This window comes from Phasianus colchicus, chromosome 1 (genome assembly GCF_987193195.1).
Source record: "Phasianus colchicus chromosome 1, bPhaCol1.hap1.1, whole genome shotgun sequence".
NCBI lineage: Eukaryota > Metazoa > Chordata > Aves > Galliformes > Phasianidae > Phasianus > Phasianus colchicus.
In genome coordinates this window covers 13081749-13107386 of record NC_143436.1, presented here as the reverse complement: position 1 = coordinate 13107386, position 25638 = coordinate 13081749, and the positions used below count along the sequence as shown (strand labels likewise).

General features: G+C 42.6%; 1 protein-coding gene and 1 long non-coding RNA gene across 10 annotated transcripts in view; one reads left to right on the top strand and one right to left on the bottom strand.

Annotated features, from left to right (window-relative positions):
* The window catches only part of LOC149919398 (uncharacterized), a 27974-nt gene extending 2336 nt beyond the window's left edge, over positions 1-25638 (top strand). The window contains exons 2-5 of one of the 2 annotated variants that reach the window (XR_016464258.1): positions 8587-8735; positions 24460-24567; positions 24808-24892; positions 25486-25638. This is a non-coding gene — a long non-coding RNA (uncharacterized LOC149919398). The remainder of the gene's footprint in view (positions 1-8586; positions 8736-24459; positions 24568-24807; positions 24893-25485) is intronic. The other variant, XR_016464257.1, reaches the window with a different exon arrangement.
* MAGI2 (membrane associated guanylate kinase, WW and PDZ domain containing 2) overlaps positions 15478-25638 on the bottom strand; it is a 708093-nt gene continuing 697932 nt past the window's right edge. For 6 of the 8 annotated variants that reach the window (XM_090135412.1, XM_090135421.1, XM_090135418.1 and 3 more), the window contains one exon: positions 15478-17899. In XM_090135412.1, coding sequence (XP_089991538.1) covers positions 17100-17899 — 800 coding nt within the window. In that variant the 3' untranslated portion in view covers positions 15478-17099. The remainder of the gene's footprint in view (positions 17900-25638) is intronic. The other 2 variants (XM_090135441.1, XM_090135446.1) reach the window with 2 other exon arrangements.

The window sequence follows — 25638 nt, the reverse complement described above, 5'->3', positions numbered from 1 at the left end:
CATGTTCAAAGATCAGAAACAGGCTGCATTCAGGTGCACACAGCCTGACTTAACCAGGATGTGCTGAGGTTTGACAGCTATGCAGGTGAACGCTGTATCAGATAAAAATAACAGGAGATGAGGTTGCATAAACTGTTTGGATGCTCTGCTCAGTAACATAAGGATTTTTTCAATGTATTCAGAAGTTTTGAGAGTCCTCACGCTACTCCTTGCTAGACATCAGCTGACAGCTCCCTTCATGGCTTGCAGCAAATGTTGGTTTTGTGACAGAGCAGTGTCCTGTTCCTATGGGAATGAACTAGGGGCATGAGGGAAAGGGATTGCAGTTGGGAGACAGAGAGATGGGTCATGGAGACATAAGGAAGGAGAGAAGCAGGAGGTGCGTGGAGGAGAAGGAAGCATGTGTCCTCATGCATGGGTTTTCCTCCCATGTTTCCCAAGCAGCGGGAAGGGAGAAGGGTGTCTGCCTATGGGTCTTCGTTCTGCACGAGGCGGTGTGGCACACCTGGAGTTGGAAGACAGGAGGTACTCCCTGTGGGCAGGAAGAGGGCAGAAGGCAATGAGCACTGAGAGGGGAAGATGTGGTAAAGGAGAGGTGTTCATCTTAAAGACCCTGGGAAGCTCCGCCTCCTTGTTAGTGCACCTCTGATCTGTAGGCAGCATTTCATGTGATTTTTCTTTTTCTTTCTTTCTTTCCTTCTTTCTTATTTCCCTTCCCTTCCCTTCCCTTTCCCTGTCCCTTTCCTTTCCCTTTTCAGCAGTAGTGCATCTCCAGGTACTTACACCACGTTCTAAAACATATGGCAGAGCACTTGCCCATATGGGTTGGAAGAGTGATGTGCATTCAGCAGATCACACTCAGAACAATCAAAAGTGGAGTTTTTCATTCCAAACAGGAAAACATGGCAATCATCTCACATTGTCTAGACTTTCCTCTCTGTGTCATCTTTACATATTTTGCAGCTATTACATTCATTTCCTTTGGCTTCCTTTCTGCCAAGATCCATCTGCAGCTTGGAATCAGTGAAGATAGCTTTTCATATTCATGATGTTAGTCACAGCGAGCGTATTTTGAGTGAGTGCTTCTGATGCTTCCATCCGCTTTTGTTATAGTAAATTAATCCCGTTCTGCTGGGGTGATGGAAACGGGTTGGGTTTGTGTTTATTATTATTTATCTATGCAGATACTGTAAATGAAACGAAAAAAAATCATGAAGCCCATGTTTTAAAATAGCAATCACTCTCGTTTCTCTTAGAAGATAAATTATCAGACAGATATAATAGAGAAAACTCATTATTTCAGCTGTGAAAATGTATTAATTAAAGGTCTGTGCCACAACAAAAATAGGAAGACAAACTTATTGCAGAGTAATTTTCATTCAGAACTAGTGGAACTGTAGCTCGCAGCTAGCTGGAAGTGGGGGTTAATGTTCTCCTTCCCAGACTGCTGCTGCTGCTGCTGGGATTTGAAATGACTCTTGACAACTCCAAGTAACCCTGCACAGATGAGCAGGCTGCCCGTCAGTGGGTAAGGGAGGGGGCTTGGCTATTGCTGGAACTCTCTCACATGTGAGAGGGCTGAAGGTGAACTTGAATTAAAGCCTCAAATTCCTGGTGCTTTCTCTGCTGAAGAGAATGGACCTTTATGATTTCACTGCCTTTGGGTCTGTGCAACAATTTACCAGGCAGCCAAAATCTTTGGTGCAGACAGGGGCTTGGTGGGTGCTCAAGTTTGAGGGAGCAACGGAGTGCTTCACCCCATTCCCAAATTTCCTGTGTGTATCCCATTGGTGCTCTGGAAATAGGGGAATTGGTCTGATTTTGCTTGTACAATGGGTACATCTCTGCTGTGTGACTAGTTTGCTTTCTTCTAGTTAGTTAGAATGAAATTTCTGTCTGACATGAGATCAGGAGTGCTTTGTATCCAGTCATTTTTCCCCAGTTAAAAAATGATTGCGTTTTGTCATTTTGCCAAAATACACATATATGCATGTATCAAATTTGTGCTTTTAACCCCAGCCTGACACCCCTGTAGAACAGAATAACAGCCCCATCCCTGGAGGTGTTCAAGGCCAGATTGGATGGGGTCCTGGGCAGCCTGGTCTAGCATTAGGTGGGATGATTGGTGGCCCTGCATGTGGCAGGGGGGTTGGAGATTCATGATCCTCGAGGTCCCTTCCAACCCTGGCAATTCTGTGATTCTGTGAACAGGCAAATTGCAGCACCAGGGCCTCGAAAGCTCTGGCTGGTGAGGAGGCACGGCTCCGGCAGGATCCCATGAGCAGGTACTGGGTGCTGGGGACCAGGAGTTGGGCGCTGCCTCGTCCTGCCTGCAGGTGGGGACGGAAAGCTGCGTTTTGAAGGCACGGCTCTGCTGAAGTGCTGCAGTTCGTCATCACCTCTGCGAGAAATTGGCTTAAATGCATGTAACTGCATGCAGCTGTAGATCCATGTGTGCATTTAGGATGCTTTGTGTTATATATAAAGTAGGAAATAGTAAATAAAACCGTGGCAAATTGTCCTTGGTCTATCCAAGCTGAGTGACAAGCAGCAGGAAAGCAGGCTGGCAGCTCTGCCTCTGATTCTCTGTGTTCACAGTGATACAGGTTGGACTTTGGGAACAGTTTCTTCTCAGAAAGAATGACGAGGCACTGGCACAGGCTGCCCAGGGAGGTGGTGGAGTCACCATCCATGGAAGTGTTAAAGAAATGTGTGGACATGGCACTGATGAACATGGTTTAGAGGACATGGTGGGGATGGCTTGATGGACATGGTGATCTTAGAGGTCTTTTCCAACCTGAATGACTCTATGATTCTGTGATAGGGCTGCAGAGTGGCCAGGCTGTGATTGGTATGGGGATAGGGACCGCTGCTGTGTGTCACCCCCACGAGCCCAAAACCACAGATTTATGTTTGATTTCAACTGAGTCAGTTTTATTTTTTATTTCATAGGGAATTTGCTCTTATTTATATGATTTTGGGCTTTATAAAACTTATTCCTGTAAAGATACGATCAAAGTATTTTTGCCGCTTTAGAATTTTCCTAAACATGGAGAGACAAGCTAACCCCTAATTTACTTCCCCAAAAAGAGCATGCTTTGTAAGAAACAGTATCACTAAGCAGAGGAAAATCAGGACTACTTCAGCTGGTTTGCATCCTGCTGGGAAGAGCCCATGGAGCACAATGCATGTCTGTGAGCACTGCTGCCATCAGCTGTTCTCCTACCAGGTAGCAGCATTATGGAACAGCCCTGCTGTTCACAGCTCGCCCCACACGTGGGTGTGAACCTGGGTGATGATCTCCTGATGTTTCCCAAAGCTTCTTCCTCCCCTTCCCATCTCCATGGTGTCTCTGTTTGCTCAACCAGAACCACTGAAGCCCCCACCCACACAGGGCTTTACGAGCCTTTTTGTCTTTTGTTAAATATTGAAACCTTTCCTGTCCCTTGGTTAGGTTTTACAGGCTCCTGAGGGAGTGAATATCCAAAGCCTTTTTTGTCAAAAAGCCCAATCTTCCAGCCCCAGCCATCTCCCCAGCTTGTAGGCTTGCTCCTCCAGCTGTTGCAGCCTTTGATCGTCAGATTCTGTTATGCCACCTGATTGAAGGCATTCAGAACTCAAGGTGAGAGCAGACAGAAATTTACATCTGAAGTGATTTATTAACCTTCTGTAATGTAAGGTCATGCTAGTTACAGAATATTGTTAGTCCTTCATGTCTGTCTCTCTTTGTGCCATCCGGTAATAGACAACTGGCATTAGTTTAGTTCAAAAGTGTTTCTTTTTTCTTTCACAGTGGAAATATTAGAAGGAAATAAAAACTGTTCCTGAATTCCCATTCTTAAAAATCCGTATGTTACAAACACAGCTTTTTAACGTATCTCCTATGTAAGAAATTGAAAATTACCCTATTAGGCAGCAACTGAATGTCAGCCTGAAAGGTATAAGTACGTCATATCTGCAGACTTTGCTTGGTCTCCCTTTTTCTTGTGAGACAAAAAGTCCTGGATGGGTTAATTCCAGGATGGACATAACTCAGCTACGATGCTCAGCATATTATGACCATACTCTTCTACCAGTGCTGCCATGCTGTGCAGTGGGGTAAATTCTAATCGCTTTGTCTCTTTATCATCCCTTAAGCATCCTTTAGAATGCTCAGGATGTTACAGAGTACCTTGGCATTCAGTCATGATGTAGATGGCACTCACTAAGCCCTCGCTTTGTTGTTTTTATGAGGGTTGTCTTTTAATTCCTTGTGAACAGAATAATCATTTCACATATACAGTGAAAATATATGGATAGCCAAGCATTAAAATGCATTATAATGTCAAATGTCTGGTTTTATGATAGAAAGCTAAAAATAACCCCAATATGAGTGATCTTTAGGCCCATAGAGGTCTTATTGGCAAAGGTCTGGACGAGCAAGTCTCCTTGTGTGGTTTATGGATGTGTTTGTATGAGTGTTCCTGTGTGTGTGTGTGCACACGTCCCATTTGGACAGCAAAATTCTTTTTCATTTTCTCCTCATCAATCATAACACACACACTGTGATGCAGAAAGGCTTTCTGCTTCTGCCTCTGTCCTTGATGGAAGAACAGAGTACCCAGGCATGGATTTCCTCTACAGTCCAAGAGGACATAACTCCTACTTCCTTGACAGACCCAGGCTGAGATTTTTAAAGTATTCCAAATTCTTTTAAAACAACAACAGAAATCCTTAAAGGCAATTTGGGGAGAAAAAAAAGTGGACCAAATCACCAAAATCACTCAAAAAGAAAGAAATTGGCTAAACAGTTGTTAAAGGTGAAATCATGGGCTATGTGCCAGGCAGAGATGTGCTAATGTGGCACTGAGTGGTGTGGCAAAGTGGGCATGGTGGTGATGGTTCAATTATTGCACTAGATGATCTTTGAGTTTTTTTCCAACCTTAATGATTCTCTGATTCTATGATGTGTTGCAAGCACAACACTTGGAAGAAAGGAGCTGTGATGATCTGTGCAGGGATTACACTGTAAGGGAAACTGTTTACTCCCTGCTAGGAAGAGACATTTTTCTCTGACAGCTTGTGTCAAACTCTGAACTGCTGTCACTTTGCACCCGAACACACATCTAGTGGAAAGCAGTGCTGTCTCGCTGGGAGGAGGACAGAAGTTCTGTGAAAAGAATGCGAACTTCAGAAAGAAAGTCTTTAAGTTATCAGCATACTGCTTTTGCAAACACGTAAGAAATCACTTGCTAACTAGATGCATTGGGAAATATTTGTTCTTATAAACCTGTGGCACCCAGAGTTGCTCACTTTTTTTCTAACTTTCCAAGCATCTTCTTCAAACGATGAGGGCACAGGAGCAGCAGTGGCTGTGAGAGCAGCTTTGGTTTCAGCAGGACACAGGGTGGGCAGGTCCTGACCCTCACAGAACCCAACCCCCTTTGCCCTCTTCTGGGCTGTCTTGATCCGCAGAGCTGCAGCTCAGCTGCTATAGGGCTGCAGCCCTGCATCAGCTAAGGCCATTGGGGTGGAGGTGTTGCAGATGAACCTTTGGGGTTTCCCTTCTCTTCCCATCTCCTTCATGCAGCCTGATCCTATAGACTCTCTCAATGAATGCTTGAATCTGAAGACATTTGGGATCATTTCAATAGGGATGAATCTGTTCTGGGTTCGAAAATTGAGAAGTTTGGCATGACTCTGCACACTCTATCCAGTCAATGGAAGGAAATTGATGCTTCTGGAGAATGATTAATCTCACCCTAAAAGCATCATATTAATCTCTTTCAAAAGGGGCCTGTTGTTCTCTGAGTATAAAAAGCCTGTTGGTGCCAGTGTAGAGATCTAAACTTGAATGAGATGAATCCTGCTCTGTATTTGTATCCTGCCAGAATCTGGAACAGGGACAGAACTTGTGACACCAACTTTCATCTTCCTAACCACGGAGCTGCTGAGTATTCTCAGTCTCACTTGTTCTGCGCTGTATGAATGTATGCAGGGAGCGAGGACTTGCTTTGAATCTAGAATTGCTTATTGTTGTGTATGAGTGTTGCAGTATCAACTGGTCATGAAGGAAACTGGAGCAGAAAACACATGCACATGCAATGCATTGCTCTTACCATCCAGTGACAGTAGAAGACAACTCTTCAGAAATGACTGCTGCAATGGCAAGAGTGTGGCAAATGACAAACCAAAAAACAGCTCACTTTTTCTGCCAGAGGTGATGAGGAACTGCTGCATGTACACAACAGAGTTCTTACCCAAAGAGGATGGCATTGTAGCAGTTCCTTTGTCTCTTCCTTCTATCTTATTCTTGCAGAGCCCATGACTGCCTTTCGTACCCTCTTGCTGCCTTCTTTGTGCTGCCATCCAATGCAGAATATTTCATGTTATGTTTTTTTGCTGTGCCCTAAAATGTGTGCTTGCTAGCTTCTGAAGTTGCATTCCCTCTGGGACCACTAATTGGTATGCTGTGCTCTGTGTTTGTGACCTTGGGACTCTGGTGTCATCCTATTCCTGCAATGCATCCTTGGGGCAGCTCCTCTGCTGTCAGCTCTCTGGCTCTCAGGAGCCTCTGCTATGTAGTACGGCATAGCTGGTTTCTGATTCTCAGTATTGATTGAGGCTATGTGTCCTTTGATCTCCTGACAGTGACTCACCATGCAATAGTTAGCTGCCATGCTGGCAGACATAGGAATACTCAAAAAAAAAAAGTTTTGAACTGGAAAACTAATTAAAAAAGATAGTGCTTAATGAACAAAGAGAGTAGAAATTACTTGGTTGAGAAGCTTTATTCTTGTGAAGTTAACCTCAGTTGGTGTTAGGTTGACCAGATATCAGCCTGGGGGGTGACATATGTTCTCCAGCAAAGACTCACATTTGTAGTGGTATTTTTAAAATATATATAACCACTTCTTTTTTCATCACAGTTTTGTAAATGTATCTAGTATTAATTTTCTTCAGTGTCTCTGGATGCCATTCATTGCGTTTCTTAGACTAAAGGTCAGTCTATGCAACTATGCTGCTGTGATTCGAGTTCTTATGACTTGGTGATTTTTTCCTTTGTCAGTTTTATTCTGCATTTTCATGCCTTGATTCCATTAGATATCATAAAATATCTGGTAGTACCCTAAGGTTACATACTTACAAAGTAATTCGGAGTAATTTCTTAAAATGGTGTGATATTAGCTAATTATGAGTGTTTGATGACTATATATAGTATTTATGATTTTAAGGACATCTCCTCTTAAAGAATTATGGCTTCTGTTATACTGGAGAATCACTTTTCTACTGAAAGACCTTAGAAAATATGCTGTTTGCATTTTCCACTTTAGCTTCCTGCTAAAGCTGAGAAGATCACTGCTGGGTTATAGAGTCAATTTTCTCTTTCCTATAAGCAATTCTGCATACAGAGTTGAAGATCTTTAGCAAAACCATGCAATGTATATCCCATAGCCTAGAACAGAAATGAAGAGTTCAAGTTTATTCTTTGACTCAAAGATGATCTGAATTCCAATCTCATGTCTGATTTTCTTACATTCTGGACTAATGCCTCAAATTACTGGGCAGCCAAAGGCTTCAGTCTAGATATTCCACTTGAGTAAGAAAGCCAGAATTAGGTCTTTGGTGGCAAGGGATTCACAGCTGAATTTCAGCTCTGGAGAACAAAGCCAGGCTGGCTCAGAGGGGTGAAGTCAAGCCCCTTCCTTATCTAAGTTCTGCCAGCCTCCTCAGTGTTCCCTGGCCATTGAGTTTCTTCTCTGAGGTCATGATCATAGAGTCATGCCTTGGGGCCCGCCATTGCTGTGGATGGGTTCAGCACCTGCATGTATCTGAGGGGCTGGGGCTGTCCCTGTTGGACCTGAGGCCATGGGGAGGGGGCTCTAGCCTGTGGTGCTGCTCCCAGCCCAGGCTCCACGATAGGCCACAAGTAAGGATGACTGAGGCCTGTAAGGGGTCACGGAGGGACAAGGGGTGCTGCAACTGTGCCAAGAGGCAGAGAAGCCATTCAGATGACCTAAGACTTCTCAGCTTCTCAGGATGCAGTCCTAGCTCCTCTGTGAAGCCATCCATCCCCTGCGTTGTGACACTTGTTTTTCTGCTGTTACCATGTCTGTAACCATGGCTGTGAGGAGGTCTGGTTGGCAGCAGCCAGCAGGATGTGTACCACCAAGGTCACTAACCAGACCTGTCCCTCCCAGTGCTGTAGCCATGGGGAAGTCAGGAGCAGAGCTGTTGGCCCCTCTGCCTTTCCTATAAGCCAGCACTCATCACTTCTGTGTCCCATAAAAACTAGCATGAATTGACATTTTGACATACAAAGACTCTGACTGCAAGAAAAAGTACTAAGAAATGCCATTAAAATGAGTGGAGTAAGAGAAGCCATTAAAACTAGTGGATCTTTTAATATTGTGTATTTCACATGCTATAACTGCCTTTTTGCTTCTTTATGTATTACTTCAATACAACCTTTTACACAAAGATGTGATAGTTCCTTGCAGTACCTCAGGCTACACTGGCTGAGGTTCCTGCACTCAGTAGTTTGATGTGAGCATAATTGCGGCTGCTGCACAGCAACAACTTTTACTGCTCTGCTTTGCCTTGTAGGGCCCATTTATTCCATCTGAGCCTGCTGTGCTTCCACAGCTAGTCCTGGATAAAAGATTCCAAATACTCTTCTACCTTAGTCATGTCACAGGATGGCAATGGATGGCAATGCAAACTGACTGGTAAAAATCAGCATCTTCCTCTCCAGGGTAAGCAGTGATTCCCCAGCCAGCCTGCTGCTGGGCTGATGGTGGCAGGGCTCTGTGCTGCTCTGCATACTATTACTGGTCCTACTGGTGTCAGGAAAATGTCTGAAGTGAGTGGGGAGAATAAGGGAGGTTTACACTGTGGTGGCTCATCATTTGCACCTTTGGACTTTGAAAGCTCCATGAACAAGGGGAGTGGATGGGTTCTGCAGAGCAGAGCATGGACACCTGAGTCAGAAGCTGTAAGTATGGATCTCTGGTGGAATCCAGGACCAACTCACTTGTCACTTTGTCACCTCCAGGTACTCCCACTGCTGGGGTACTTGCTGGCATTTTGAAGTAGCAGATGGAGCTCATGGATGCTAGAGCTTATAAGTGGGGATGAAATATAAATAAGTTGTCTGTAATTTGTAAAATATTTTAACAATCAGTCTTAAAAATGCTACTAAATCCTCTGAATTTCTTCCAAAACCACTTAGTCTGGGAAGGAGCTGCTAATGAAAGAATTTGGTGAACCTATAAAATTGTGAAGCAGAGATGTAATTGTTGACCTCAGGAGATCAAAGATGTAGAGATCAGTTCAGGCTGTATTTGCCTTTGTGTGCCAGGATAAGAAAAGTTCAATATATAGAGAGCAGGATGAGAGAAGAGAGAAGAGAACTGGACAGAGGCTGATGGAGGAGACTGCCTATGGGGAATGGGGCTGTTCATGCTTTATCAGCAGAGCCTAGTGCAGGCTTTTTCAATTGTGTTAAGCATGAAGGACTGTAGCATCTCAGCTGGATGCCATGCAGGAAGGCTCTCCATACTTCTCAAGACAGTGGGGATGCTGCATGCTGGTGGAGGTGTCCTGAAACAGCTTTGTGATCTGCTGCTGCTGGCATGGTGGTACTCATGGCATGGCTTTGCCAGATAGCACCCCAAAATCCATCACAGCATCATAGAATCATTAAGATTGGAAAAGACCTATATGATTATCTACCACCAACCCATCACCAACCCATCACCGCATTAACCCACGCCCTTCAGTGCCACATTTACATGTTTCTTGAACACCTCCAGGGACCGTGACTCCACCACTTCCCTGGTCAGCCTGTGCCAGTGCCTCACCACTATTTCTGAGAAGAAATTTTTCCTACTATCCAACCAACACCTAATACCCACCCGCATTTTTCCTAATATCCATCCAAAACAGGGATGCAGAAAGCAGGAGCAGTTCAGAAGACGTGCTTGCATTCCTCTTACATGGAGTGATTTCAAAGAGTAATCAGTCAGTATTGTTCATGGTGTGTGGAGCTTTAGGAGGTATTCTGAAATATTTTATACTAACACTGCAGTGCTTCACATTGCCTGCTGGGCTTATTTTTCAAAAACTTCTGGTGTGAGTGAAGTGCTAATTGGAATATATGTTTCATACACAGAGAGCTTTGTGGACTATGCAGGGAGAGGTTTGATTTTCCTGCTGAATTAAATACCTAAAGAGCTACCTAAGTGTGGCTCTTTGTAGTCTCTGATTTAGAGACAGGGTAAACAATTTTCTGGTTTATGGACCACAATTTTTAAAATACTTTATTTAAAGCTCTTGGCATAGCTTTTAATCAGTCTGGGGGAGTACAAACACCAAAATTCATTAATATCATACATATGTATGGAGAGAAACTTTAGTGCTGTGCATGAACCCACTAATGTGAGAGGACAGTATTTGGATCGTTTGTGTTTCATGTGGTTTTGCACTATTTTTGAGCAATCCAGAAATCAAAAACTACATATTTCTTAGTAGATTGTTAGAAAAGCATTATAAAAATTCAGATGGCTTCAGTGACAGCAATGGCCCATATTTACCAGGAGAAGAGAGACTGATGATTGCCTGTGTCTCATTCCTGCAGTCTCCTGGTGCAGGTCTCTCACAGTACTGCTGGCTTTGGTGTTCTGTTTTAGCTTCTCCTCCCACTGTCTCCACATCTGCAACACCTCTGTACAAGAAATAGGCTTATCCCTTGTTAGCATGCAGTAATCCTTGGGGAAAAGGAGTAGGAAGAAGTATTACAGGGATGGCCTTTTGTTGGTCCGGGACATTCCTGCATGGATGGGTGCAATTGCTGCTTCCATGCAGAAATGTCACAGCAGTCAGCAGCCAGCCTGCTGAGGGGGCAGCTCAGCACATCTGCAACATGTCACATTTTATTTGATTGTAGTTTTAATTAATTTACATTTTCATTTTAATTCAAGCTTAAAAGCTTGAAGTAGCTGAAAATTGAGTAGGTCAGCCAGTGGTCACATCACAGAAAGAACATTCATCTCTCGTCTTTCTCCTCCCATCTGGTTTGCCTGTTGTTTTTGTTTTGTTTTGTGTTTTTTTTTTCTTTCCAGTTTAGATATCTCTCACGTTTAAAATATTTACAATGGTTCATCTGTGGAAAATGGATAGCTTCCTGCACAAGTCTAGCTTCCTGTGTAAGTTACATACTTGTGTGTGTGTGTGTGTATGTATGACTCTATTTCCTGTTCATTTCAGGGTAGTTGGACTAGATGACCTTTAGGGGTTCTTTCCAACTCATGATTCTATCATTCTATGATATTTTTTTTCTGAGAGGGAAAACCACCCATCTCAGACAGGACATGTGGTAAGTTCCTGAGCAGGAGGGCAAGATGGGCTCCAGGCCCTGTTTGTGAGTGAGGGTGGGTCTGTTTGCTCCAGCTTTCCCCCAAGTGTTTAGAATTGATGTATTTGTACCTTGTGAGCAAAACTTTCTTTATTGATTAACCAAACTGGTAGAATGAGGCACTAAAAGTAGAAAAGGACAGAGCATCATTTTTAGACTGGTTGCAATTCAGCAGTATTGCTTTTGTTACTACGTCTCGACTACATATTAAAAACAACCCACACTCTTGAAGCTTAGGGACCAGCTATGGGGATAGCGTGAGATCACACCATTACTGTTAGAAACACCAAGACAAATACTCTGGGACCCCGAAGGGCAGGCTGAGAGCATGTTTGCTGGCTGCAGGATGGCGAAGGTCTCTGCAGAGCCAGGCTATGGACAGGTGGGCAGTGGGAAGACTGATGGCCTGGCCTGGGTGCTGAGCAGGGCCAGAACAGGCCTTGGGGCATGGCTGAGGTCTGAGGCTGCTTCTTTCCAAAGCACAGCTGCTGCTGTCCAGATGGAGGGTTCTCCTTTGGGAGGAATGGCTAATTAAAAAAGCTTTCTGTTTCCATGACAGCTGTGAAGGTAAAGGTGATGTTTGGCTCTGATGTGACAGATGGAGAAACAGCTTTGGGAGCCTCTGAGTCTAATAGACATGGAACCCCACGTGGATGGTCTCTTCGAGCTCTCTCTCAGTGATGAGAGCAGGCAGCCTGCCTTGCCTGTGTAGCCCTTTCAGGAACAATTACAGAAAATATCCTAGGAGTCAAGGGGATGAAAGAGGGAAAGGAGTCTTTTGGGAATTTACAGAAGTAAATCCCTAATGAGATCAGTCATCCCTGGGCAAGGCCAAAGCTTTTTCTATCTTTCAGCTCCATGGCAGTGCACCAAGAGACTTCTCCCCTTCACAAAAAAGCTTCCTTCCAAGTACAGAGAAATGTGGAAGGTGATGTCCTCCTTAGCTGAGCTGCGTTCTTCTGCAATGTCTTAATCAGTAGCTACTGCTGGTTTCTAGTAACAAAGGCAGGTGATTTGGGTTAGCCTTCAGAACAAGGTGTCGGGCATGTCTAAATGTTTGTATGACACACAGGAGTATGTCAGTGAATTGGCCAACATGAATGATTTAGCAGAGGAGTTTAATGTGGAACTTCTGAGATAGAGAAAGCAGAGATTGGGTGAGCAGTAAATGGTCACATGGTGAGAGAGGGCAAGACAAAGTTCTGAAGGATACGAGAAAACAGAATGGAAGAATCAGTCCACTAAAAGGCGACAGAACTGAATGCAAAGGTATGATTAAGAACAAATTGGTGAGGAGCTGTGAAGGAGGAGGAGAGATTCAGGATAGATTTGGTGGCACCAAGGGCATCTGGGATGTAGAAGGCTAAGTTAGGATTACAATACTCAGTGGAGGTGGCGGACATCAGGCTGAAGCTCTTCTTTGATGCAGATCAGGCATTCCTGGCAATAGTGTTGGGCTGCCCTGTAGATGGGAGTTGAAAAATACTGGGGGGAGAAATGGTGCTTGAACTTCTGCATTAATTCCTGGCAGGCAACTGGTGGCATTGGTGCTAAAGTGTTAGCAGCCTTAGCACTGAGGACATGGGGAAGGTAGGCATGTGGGCTGTGGCCCACAAATGTCCCTCCTGCAGGGGATGATAATGTAGTGAAACGAGTGCAGTCTGAACTCTGCTGTACCTACATGATGAGAACTGTCAGTCCAGCAGATTTCTATAGGGAAAGATGGCATCTTTGGCAAGACCAAATGGGAGTTATTCATTATTTAAATTTTTTTTCTGGCTTTTTAATGAAATTTTTGGGCAAAGACGGTACAGCTTGCCTTGTGTCTAGGAAATGTCTCCTGACAGACCATGATGCCATTGGAATGACCACTTTAGTCTCACTGCATTCCCCCATGCCACCTTTATTTGTTTCATGTAACATCCAATGAAGATACTCCTGGAACACACGCTTGTCCACATGATCTGCTGTTCAACCTCAAGTGTGGGCCTTGCCCAAAGCTCATATGTGCTTGGATACTGCAATAAAGACTAATAAAACACTACTGGCTTATTAGAGGTGGCTGATAGGGGTGCAGAAGTTCAATTTTGTTCTACTTTCCTCCCTAGACCTGGGGAAAGACAGCCGAAATTAGAAATTGGGCTTAGAGGAGATGGTTAGGAACCACTGCTGACATTTTTTCAGTAAAAGATCCATATGGTTTAGTGGGCAATGCTGGTGGTAGGTGGATCATTGGACTAGATGACCTTATGTGTCTTTTCTAGTCTCAACGATTCTATGATTCAGTATTTTTTATCTTGAGAGAAGTGCAGCAGTCAGGAGAAGAACACATCCTTTGATGGTTTCCTGTGTGTTTCCTGTGTTATTTCATATATAAAAAGGGGCTATAGGAATGACAATACAATGCAAACACTATGCCACTATGCCATGTTGTTTACAGGAGATGGGCAGAAGCATGTAGGGGTGAGTCTACATCGCATCAGAGGTTTCCCTGTGTTGCTGCTGGGGCTGAGTCAGGCCCATGCTCACAGTTCAGGCTATGCAAATGGAGCTATTTAAGGAGCAACAACTGTTTTTGGAGCATTAAAGAGACTCAAATTTGTTACGTGTTTATTGGAATGAAAAATTACGTTATTAGTTCAGCTGGTTGATTTTCTTTATGTGGAACATCAATCTTCTGAAAAATGCAGCTTTGCTGAAACAGGCTCAGTGGATGAAGGCAAATAGTTACTTTTTAAACATAATTTCTAAGGAAAAAGGAAATGCATATATTTTTTATACGTCACATTTGTGTGGAAAAAAAATCAGTACTCTTCCAGACAGCCCAACTTACAGTGCCTATAGTCTGTATGTGGCAATTTATTTTGCCTAACTGAAGGTAAGGAGCACGTTTCTGCTCTGCTCAGTGGAAGATGGATTGGGCTCCAGAACGGACTGTCTGGTCCCAGTTCTTTTGACATTCTTATGATGCTTCTGTAAAGTAAACTGGAAATCAAATTATCCCCCTTTACCCAGCCTGTGAACAAACCTTTTTTATTTACAGGTTCTAACTAGAACTTAGAGCCACAAAATTCCTTTTGCTTGTATTGTGTATGCCCAGGATGCATCTCTGTGATGCTGGGATTCTGACCGCCCTGTTCCCAATTTTCCTGGGACTGGAAGGAAAATTCGAGTTTGTGCCTTTCAATCCAGGCAGACATTCCCTGCACCTGTATATCCTCCTGCACCTCACTGTGCCCACACAGAATTGGTTTGGTTGTCTGCATGTAATTCATTAATTGTTCCCCTCTCTGGAGTAAGAAATCAAAATGGAGATTTCCCATTTCTATCACGCAGTAGTTCATTAATTCTACTCATCTACATGCAAATGATGTTTCTCGGTGTAACACCGAAGCGTGTCACTCAAAATTAACACAGACCATGAACAATTGAAAAAAAAAAAAAAAAAAAAAAAGATTTTTTGGATATATATTTTATTTGACAGTGGTTTAGAATATCATACAGTAAACAAGATTTCTGTAAAAGTTAATTTATCCATAGTGGTGCGTTTCATAAAAATAGTTGCTCACTTACAGCCTTTCTGTGACTATTAATACATGGAATTATATTTATAGAGATAGAGCTGTACAGGGTAAATTCACAGCTAACACTACACAGAAATATTATTTGGAATGGGGTTTAGATGATGTGCTGTCTTCACAGGTTATCGATTACAGCCGCATAAAGCAATTACTGCACAAGGAGTAGCTGTGAACTGTGCAAATTAGAGTTTATGCAAGCATAATCTCCACTGTTTTTTTCAGATTTCATTGTTTGCTTTCTTTATACATAAAAATAAGATACTGGGACATGCATCTACACTACAGAAGCATTGTCCAAAATCAGATTCAATAAATTAATGGCAAATTATATTGGAATTATATTGGATTCTAGTTCAGGGGATAAAGATTTGTTGGTTTTTTTTCTGTTTTTTTTTTTCTTTTTTCTTTTTTTCATTAAATAATAGTTTTATAAACAGCTACGTGGACTTGTGCTTTTTCAGAAATTATACATGGAATTTCTTTTTCCAAAAAAAAAAAAAGAAAAAAAAAAAAGAAAAAAAAGAAAAAAAAAAAAGAATTCTTTGAAAGCTGCAAAATCCTTTACTTGAGGCTTTTCAGATAATGGGACAGGAAGAAACATGCCTATAGATTTCTCAGTCCAGTGCAATGTTTGAGACATACAACCATGTGCTGATTTCTTGGAACAAAGCCAATCTTAATCTAATGTTTCAGCAGAGCATGTGAGGAACAAAGATTGCTTGAGAACAATCTTTTCGAATTTTTGACTACGTGATTGTTCTTTTAATTACCAATATACTATTGCCCAGGATTTTTTATTTTATTTTAATTTTGACAGACAAATAAGCATATGCACACTTACACGTACACACACGCATCTTATTGAACCAAGATAGTGACTGACTGACTGAACTTAGACTTATCTCCTGTGAAGGCAGACTGGAATGTTTACCTGGCACTTAAGGCTTGAAATTCAAAACAGACAAGCAAGAAAGACTAAAATTAAAAGAAAAAAAATGGAGGTAGGGAAGAAATGATAAAATGTAAACCATTTTTAAAATGGAAATATATTGAATTTACAGATTGAGGGCACCAAAAAATGTATTTCTGTCTAATTACTGTTATGTGCCTCAAAGACACCTGCTCTGCCAAAGTGAGGGAATGGAAAGTGAGAGCATCCTAATGAAATGGGGGTGGGTATGAAACATAGCACTGTTGATGAGTGAAACTATCATTTTCTGCAGGAGGGGAAGGCCTTTCCTTAAGGAAACTGCAGCTTTTTCTCTGTAGCAATCTTCCTTTCATTGCAAGGGCCTTGGGGATATTGGAGTTTTGAGCCTGACCAACTGGCTTGTGTGCTACTCTGCAGGAATTGGGGAACCTGTAGTAAATTGCTTTGGAGAATAATTTGCAAATACAACTCCACCCTAACTCCTTTCCAATGTACAGAAACATGGTTGGTTCACAAAAATGGCAGTAGAAATGGTATCACAGAAACTAATCCACTAGATTCCCAACTCCTCCTGTAGCGTCCAGCGAACTGTGCTACAGGGTATCACGTGGACTATCCCAAAGTGGTGACAGTGGAGACGTGTCATGGGCGTACAGTTCCAAATGCTTCAAAGAAACCCTTTAACCCCTGTCTAGATATGTCAAGAACAATTTATTTACAACATTTTAGCTCCGTGAAAAGATTCTCTCTCAGTTTCAGCTTGCTCCGTGCAGTTTTATTTAAGGCGATGTTCCAGTTTGCGATTGCTCTAACTTGTTCCAGTTTCTTGATATAAAGTTTGAATGAAATCCAAGTCCTTCATGCAGTGGAAAAATATGCTAAAGCTACACTGCACTATCCTTCTCTGTTGTACTGTCCTTCATTTGTTTTGGTTTCTTCCGTAGCTGCCAAAGTCCCTAAAATGGAACTGGGACTTTAGGGTCAATTTCAAATCTCCGTGTTGACTATATGCTTTTGAACTTATTAGATACTGTGCACATTGTCATGGAATTACACACTAATGTTTTCATCCCTCAATGCTTTGTGTATATGTGTGGTAGTTAAAATAAATTAAAATAAATCAACGTGAGACAACAACTAAGAAGAATGTTCTGCGTCAATTTGAGACAGTTAGAGGGCAACAGTCCCGTGCTTATCTGCTCATGGCAGAAGTACCAGACTTCACGACGCCAGGTAGCTTATCTGAGCCAGGGATTTTCCATGGCCCCGGGGAGACCGTTGCCTTCCGAACTGTAGTGTTGGTGCTGCGAGTGCTAATGGGGTGGAGATGTCCCTTCCTGGGGAACTCGCTGGGTTTCCCATCAGGATCCCTCTGGCTGTGATCCATATCGCTTCCAGGCGAGCTGCAGCGATTGCTACTGTATGTCTTGGTAGCACCTGCATCAAGCTTGGCATGGTCAGGTGCTGCAGCTGACTTCTTCTCACTGGTATTTGTGGATCTGTGATCTTCTCTTTTGCTAAGAGATCCTCCCCTCTTGCTTTCCGGCTTCTTCAGCCTCCCAAACTGTTCATCACTGCTTCCAGCACACACGTGCTCTCTCGCGCCAGCCTCCATCATAACGCTGTGTCCCACCGCTCTGCTTTCCGAGGTGAGCCTGCCACCATCCGTCACCTTAGTTTTGCCTTCCGAATATCCCTTCCAAGAAGGCTCGTCATGCTTGGACCTGTCTGCCTTTTTAGGACTTGCTGACCTTTCTCTTTGTTCTCCTAACCTTTTCTTTTTGTGGCCGTTCACCGAAAGCTCCTTTGGTTTCCTTCCATCGTGTTCCCTCTTGATATCCCATGTTGGTTCTGGGCTTATCTGGTGAGAAGGGTCAGAGGGTGGGGCTATGTGTGATGAGGATAATGGTGAGATTATGTCGTCGAGGGACAGAGCTACTTCCTGCAGACCTGGGGAGGTGGCAGCGGGAGCGCTCCAGGAGCTTGGCTCGTCTGTGGTGGCAACAGAGAGAAAGCATCAGAGTGTGCTCAGCACATCATGCACATCACACGTATAGCAACATCAGCACCCGAATCACGCTTGAGAATCAGACTCAGTCTTTTAGGGGAAGTGGAACTCACAGTGGGGTCAATGGGAGGGAATTCTTTGCTTAGAGGGCACAGCTGAGGCCCTGGCACAGCTTTCCAGAGAGCTGTGGGTGCCCATCCCTGGAGGTGCTCAAGGCTGGGTGGGATTGGGCCCTGGGCAGCCTGAGCTGTTGGGCCTGGAACTGGGGGTGGCTTTAACATCTGTTCCAGCCCAAGCCATCCTATGGTTCTATGAAAATAAAACAGTCTCACTCTCCCCCAAATAAATAAAGAGCCCAGGAGAAAGTAAGAACCACGGGGCTGGTACTGCACATGCTGGAAACTTCTGTCTTTTTTTATATAGGTTCTACTTTTCTCTGCCTACGTTAAATTATTCTTAAAATAATAACGACACACTCATGAAATCAAATTGCCTCTTTTGTAGCTGTATAATGTATTTCTTAGCTGGGCAATATCAGTGCTGTCTCTGAGGACAAATGAGGAGGACTTTCTGCCATCTATAAATGTGTCCCCACAAGCATATAATAATTGACAAGAATTTGTAGCTCAGATAAGGTCATCATTGAATTCTGTCTCGTATTTTTTCTAAATAGACATAATATTGCAGTGTTTATGGCACCACAATTCTTGCAGGGTACTTACAAAGCTCCACCTTTACATCACAGCATCAGCCACTAAGGCTCTTTCTTGGCTGTGTGTTTTGAATGTCTCCTGGTTACTTAGCCTCAACACAGTATGGTTGGATTGTGCAGATTCTGTTTAATTTAGCTAAATAGACATGTCCTTTGCTGAATCATGATGGTTTTCTCAATCCACTAGTACAAAACACAATATTCTGAGACAGCCAAATGCTTTCTTTTGCATATCTGATCCTCATTTCTTTTGATTAATGTTCAGGCAGACAATGAATCTGTCATGACTAATGACAGCACAGCTCTTTTTCTTACCCGTCTACACTGAGGTTAGAGAAATCACTGAACTTGGCTAATGTCATTCTCTATTTAGAGAATGTCTCAGGGATCCATGGAAACGAGGTAGAACCTGTGGCAAGAGCTGCATATTTCACGGGGGAGAAAACATAACCTTCTAGCTGGAAAACAAGCCTGGGCTTCTGCGGGTCTGGACTGGCATCCCTCAGTGATACCAAGTGCCCTTTAAAAGCTACATTTGCTTTTCTCGGTGCTGTGACTGCTTTCAAATTATCATGAAGTTGCACCTCATCTTGAAAAATGGAGCGGGATTTACTGCCCAGTCTGGGACCTGCAGCTTGTTTGACTGAGACAGCACATTTAAGTTAATAGCTTGATTGAGTGATTGCTGTTTTGTGGATAAAAATAGGAGAGACAATAGAGAGGTGGGTGACGTAAGGGGAGGGAGCAGCGCAGTTAGCTGAGGAGCTGTTTATTTTCCCAGATGGTGTTTGTCATATGCTTTTGCATAATGAGCATATGTGTGGAGAGGATTAGCATTTGAGAGGGGAGAAAGTACAAGTTCTGTGTAAGACAAATAAACTTTGAGCTTAGAATCTAAATGGACTGAGGGTCCCAACTGATTTTTTTTTTTTTTCAAATCACACTTCCTTACCCTCCAGTTAAGGCTGAGTAATGTACCATCTGCTCCCTGCTTGGCACTCGAGGAGGAAAAATAAATGGGAGGATCAGGCATGTAGAGTTATCAGCTCTTAGGCGCTTGCCTACAAAAAGCACTTGCTTCTGTGGGTTGTTCTCAAATTCTGTAACCGCAGGCCACGGTGGTGAGGGAGATGCAGACCCCACCCAGGCTTTCCTTAGATCCAAAATCCAGGAGATTCTGCTTTGGTTAGCCCTAAAAACCAGTGCTCCGTCAGGGGGTCCCCGTCCCTCCGCCTGATCTCTTTACATCTAGAGTAGGACCACACAATGCAGCGCGAATCTGTGCATCAGCAAGGTGTCTGAGCCAGCGCTGAACACCACCTCGGGTCTTCACAAATTAATCAATTTGCAGCAGCATGGAGCTCGGTACAAGCTAATTTATGCTGATCCCTGCAGATTACATTAGCCTGAGTTAACCCCTGCAGAGAGAGGTGGATACACAGGGGTCCCACAGCACTGCACACTACTCAGGGTGGTTTTCATTGGTTAAATCATCAGTACGTGATCGGTAAGAATGAAGAATGGAAACAACCTCAGCTCAGTTTCTGCTTCTTATGGCATATTTGCACACCACCGCACACCTTCATGGGGCAGAGGTGAAGATCATTTTGATTTAATTACAGTCTTTCTTTCCTAGTTGTTGTGAGATGTTGCTTTTCACTGAAGGGTAGTGAAGGTCAGAGGGCGATAATCACATCTTGAGTGAGACCCAGAGAGCAGCTGAAGTTATGGAAACAGCTTGTTACTTTGGGAAACATCAGCTGAGCACCAGCAGAAGCATCGAATGGCCTGGAGCAGGGAGGTGCTCTTGGAGAATGAGAGTGCTACTGCACAAAATGTGCCCCTGTTCAAAGATCAGCTGTTCTTGTCCAAGTGGAAGGAGGGCACCATGTGAAAATGGGGCTGCAAACACTGCTGCTGCTCCTCTGGGGCAGAAAGGATAATGCTGTACTTGTTATCTATGGGAGCAGTCTGCTGTTTTATTCCCTGGAGATGGGGTAATGATAGGAAATCCTGCCCTGGCTGATTAACGGACAATTTTGAATTTTCAATGTTTTTTACTTTTTTTTTTTCTTGCTTTTTTTTTTTTTTTTAAGAGGAATCACCAAATATTGCAGTAAGAAACTGTAGTGGGTTAGAAACAACTTCAGAGTGAATCAGCAGGGGCATATTCGTTACACGTAATGATATGCATATATATATATCTGTAAGCTAGAACTTGCAGCATGATAGATATTATCAGATCTCTGCTTCTCCTCTAGAAAACACCAACAAAATTAAAACACAACCAACCAAGCAAGAAGTCTTGCAGCTAGCTATAGCCTGGGGAAGAGTTTGGCTGCAGGACAACCCCATGTGAGCCACTGGCTGCAGTGTGACATACTGAGCCTGACTTGCTCACGGGGCAGACAGCTGTGTAAGTTCCATTTCCAGTAGCTGAAGGAAAAAGCTGCCGTGAAACTAAATTGCCATTCCTACTCTCTGGTGATATAGTACTTGTGTGTAAGAAGTTGATGAAGTGACTTTCTGTAAGCTCCAAGCACAGCAACCCAACCTAACTTGCTTTTCCTTCTAAATAAAAGGAAATTAGGTTGAAAGTCTTCTTCAGTTTTGATAGATGTCCATGACAGCCAGCCTTTGTTGCAATTTGCAGGTAAGGACGATATTGATGAGAGGATATTGTAACCAACTTTTCTCTAATATTTGAAAATTATGGGGGAACACCAACATTACTAGTGCGTGGCAAAGCACAGTAATGTAAGTAATTTATAGCTCAAAATATAAATATTTTTAAGAGGTCTGTGCAAACCACAAGAGTTCATTCGGAAGTATTCAACCAACACTGAAATGGTTGCTTTTCTATAACAAACATAAACACAAGAAAAATGCCAAATATTATTCTTTGAGCAACTTAATGAGCACTTTCCTTTTGCACGTAATCTAAGGTTATAGCTACATTTTGGAGATACTTATTAGTATGTCTGAAAAAGATAATGTTTTGTCCTAATTTTTAAGCTTTATATAAAACCTGCAGTGTTAAGTGCAAACATAACCTACATTTAGTGTCTGTTATTCCAAAGTGTCTCAAAACATTTTGCAAGCATACTCTACCAGAGACAGAGCAATGATTTTACGCTGTTTTCCCTTCAAGGACAAAATGGAGACCGCGTTTATTTAATAGAGCTCGAACTACTAATGCCCTAACAGCTTCCAAGCAGAAGTGAAGGATATTGAATTCATTTGAAACTACAGGAGAGATTTAGGGATGATGTAGTTTTAAATTTGTGCTTTTACTTTGTCACTGGGTATCATACTTGCTGAGGGAGAAATGAATTTTCAGAGTTATACATCTCACTGATGGCTAATAGATGCCTTCCTCCTTTCTCTGAAGGGACAAAAGCTCCCTTGACCTACCAATTTAGACAAGATAAATGACCAGGGGGCAGCACTATCATCAGTCACAGTGATGGCATTTGATTTGCTGTAATTTAGTAGGTGTTTTCTGGGTGGTTTTTAGTTCCCATGAGTGACTGGCCTGCAGGTTGATGGCTCTTCTATGGGATGTGCAAGAATGACTAACCTGTGACCTGTTTCACCTAACTCTCAGGCAAGGCTTCAATTGCTAACTGAGTTAAGAGACACTATAGACACACGATCTCCAGTGTGTAGGAGGACAAGTAAGAGACAAAGGCAGCCATTTTGGAGGAAGAGGGACAAGGGGAAAGCATCAGGAAAAGGAGTTTTCTGTCCTAAGGCTTTTTTATTTGAAGTAGAACTGACACATGTGAGTAACTTACTTTGCTGTGCCAGCTTATGTGTATTTAACGGACAGGAAATGAGGCTATCACTCACTTGATCCTGTCCTAACTAACAACCAGTCCTTTCTCTGGATCCAGTGTTTGCTGGTGATCATCTGAACCACCAGCAAAGGAAGCCCATAGCCTTACTGCTAATTGAGAAGCGTTGTGCCTGTCTTACTTTCTGAGCATTGCCCAGGTACCAAGTCAGGAAAGAGCTCAGCCTACTGATGTATTTATTTAGTAAATTTCTGTAGTAGATTTCATTACAGTTTGCCCGTCTGAGACTGCATCTGAATCTGGCCTTGCTCTTATCTGCTCTGCTGAGATCTCAGATCAAGAGAGATCACACTTTGGATTTGCTGCTAGGTTCACCTTTTGCATCAAAATGTTTTAAATAATTGCTCAGCAGTTTATCAGCAATATGGGATTTTTCAGCAGATAAAATTAAGCAGAAGATAGAAATATTAATTTCTTTAATATTTAATAGAAATTTAAATAATAGAAATAACTTCTCACTTTATTAGTTAAATACAATAAGATCTCAATGCCATATTATATTTCCAAAGTGTGAGAATAATGAACAATATTTTAAAGCTTTGCATTCTTTCATTAGTATGAATTGCACATTTCCTGAAACGTCTAAGCAGCTGTCTTCACATCTTCCCAGAATTATTTTCCTAGGGAATCAAAGAGTTTTTGATTACATACAAAATATGGGGTGCTTTTTTTTTCCTTCTTTTTGTCTGAAATTATATACTGCCAGAAGGTGGCAAACAGTTCTTAGAGATGTTGCTAGTAACAAAAATGGGACAAATTGTCCCCTGGTGAGTATCCACTAATGCTGGCAGTGTTATACTAGGAATGCATTTGGCTCTTTCTCATTACATCTTGACGTGCTTGTGATGTTCCTGATTGCATTGGCCTCCTGCAGTTTTCCTTTAATGCTCTCTAAGAAGGGATATTTCAGAATATTTAAAGAATCTTTAATCTTTCATCCTGGAGCTTCCACAGCCCAGACGTACCGCACCTTTTGTCTCCTGAGATAACTGATTCCCTGAGGTGTGGATTGTTAGAAAAGCTCTTGATGCCTTCTGTTCAGCTGCCAGGGCACAGTACGCCATTCTCCTACCTGTCCTTTCCCCAAATGTCTGTGGTAATGGGCAGCGCATGCTCCTTACTTCTGGCTATAAACTTCCACCTCTTGTTAATTATTCAATAGCGCTATACAAATATTTTCTCACAAATCACCCTTTGCTTGGCTTAAAAGAGACAAATCCACTTTTCTTCCACTGCTGTTATCCACACCCAAACCCCTCAATGCCAGCACCTTCACAGGATCCTTCTACTGTGACACAGTCCTTCCCTTGCCCGGGCTCCATGGCCATATGGGCCAGCCCTTTCTACCCTAGCACTGCCCTCATGCCTTTCTGACAGCGTGCTGTGGGTGCCACAAGTTGATTCTGTGTACAGAAACGACATGCATGCCATTTACCCTTATGACAATAAATCTAGGTTGTACTTAGTTAATTTGGCATATAAACTCTTTTCCTTTCCTACAAATATAGTTAATCAGTATGATGTTGTGAAGTCTTGTTTATGACGCAATGAAAACCTAATACAATTTCTTACAATCATGTACCATGCCCATCATCCTGCTTGCTTGTTAGGGCTCAGTAATGTCCCTGTGACCCTGAAAGTTTACAGTAACTTGCAAATGTGAGTGGAATTTTTCTGCTTTCTATTAATTTGTTATTTTGAGTTTGCACGTTGTTTTTTACAAAGGTTGAGGACGGATGAGCAGAATAACTGGAATGATTCATATAAAGACATGAACAATCACAGGAAAATGAACTGGCATCTCAGTCCCTGCTTATTTTATTTTTGAATTTTGTGCTGTTGGTTTTCAGAAAAGTAGGATGGTTCGTTAGGAAAGAGATGGGGGAGACTTGTGTTAGAAGCATAGAACAATGCCAGCTCCAGTCTCCCTGTGATCAAAGTCATCACCTGTTTTTTTGCTTTTTTTTTTTTCCAGCGTTGGTCTAAAACTGAGATGGGGGGCACCACAACTCACAGGAGTTACTGGTGGCATGGCTTTTGCAGATGTCCACGAGAATTGAAGATCTGCGACTATAAGCATAGGGTAAGTGAAGGATTTTTATCTCCTCTATATCTTCAAAAATTTAGTATTACCTGCAGAAAATGTGTCACTGACCTATTCCAACACTGGTAAGCACAGCTCTGCTTCCTGCTTTGTTCTCTTCCCAGTGCAATTCATACTCTGATGTCCTACTTCTTTTCATGTTACTAATTATTACCGATGAGCAATAATTCAGTTCCTTTGGGTTCATTATATCCACCTTTCATTTTATCCTTTATCTAGATGCCTCAAATATTTTTACAACAGTGATGGTTCATAGAGTCTTCGCAAGGGCCATCTGATGAAACTTTGAATGATCTCAGCTCAGGTAAAATTCACTTTCATCACCATTTCTGTACTGTGCATGGAGTTTTTATAGAAAAAGTGCTTTCATGTTTGGAAATCTAATTTAAGAATTACAGAAACACACTTCAAAAAGAGCGGATTGTTAGTTATGCTTAGCAGACCAAATCTGCAGAAGCTTGGGAGATGATGTTGGTTGGGAACTAAGAGAAAAGAGAGAAAGGAAAAGCTTAGACGATGCACAAAGAGGGCAAAACAGCACATTGCAGGGAAAAAAAATAACAAATCGTTTAGAAAAATGCCAAATGCTTTCTTAAAGCAGGAAAGTCATCACACACATTGATTTGTGTGTCAGTAATCTTTATAAAGTGCTATGGAAAAAAACAGGTACAAATTTTTATGTAACTTCTACTGTAAGAGTGGTTAACAAAGAAGCATGAAGTGATTGATCTGGCTTGAGGAGTTCCTATTCTCACTCTATATTGTTTCAGATTCTACTCTATACCCAATGCATCCTCAGTAAATCTTGTTCCTTGAGTTAGCTGTTTAATTACAGCACTGCTTCAGCAGTTTTTTACTGGCCTAATCACGTGAGATAATCATTTAACTGCCTCACAGAGTCAGAGAGAAAGAGAAGTGTCTCTGAAGACCTCTGAGAATACATCTGCTCTCCAGCTGAACGCGTATATAACTGGTGCTGCGGAGCTCCTTCTGGAAAGCCTTTCTGGAAGCCACAGATCAAAGCTGAGTGGATTGCCATGGTGATTTATA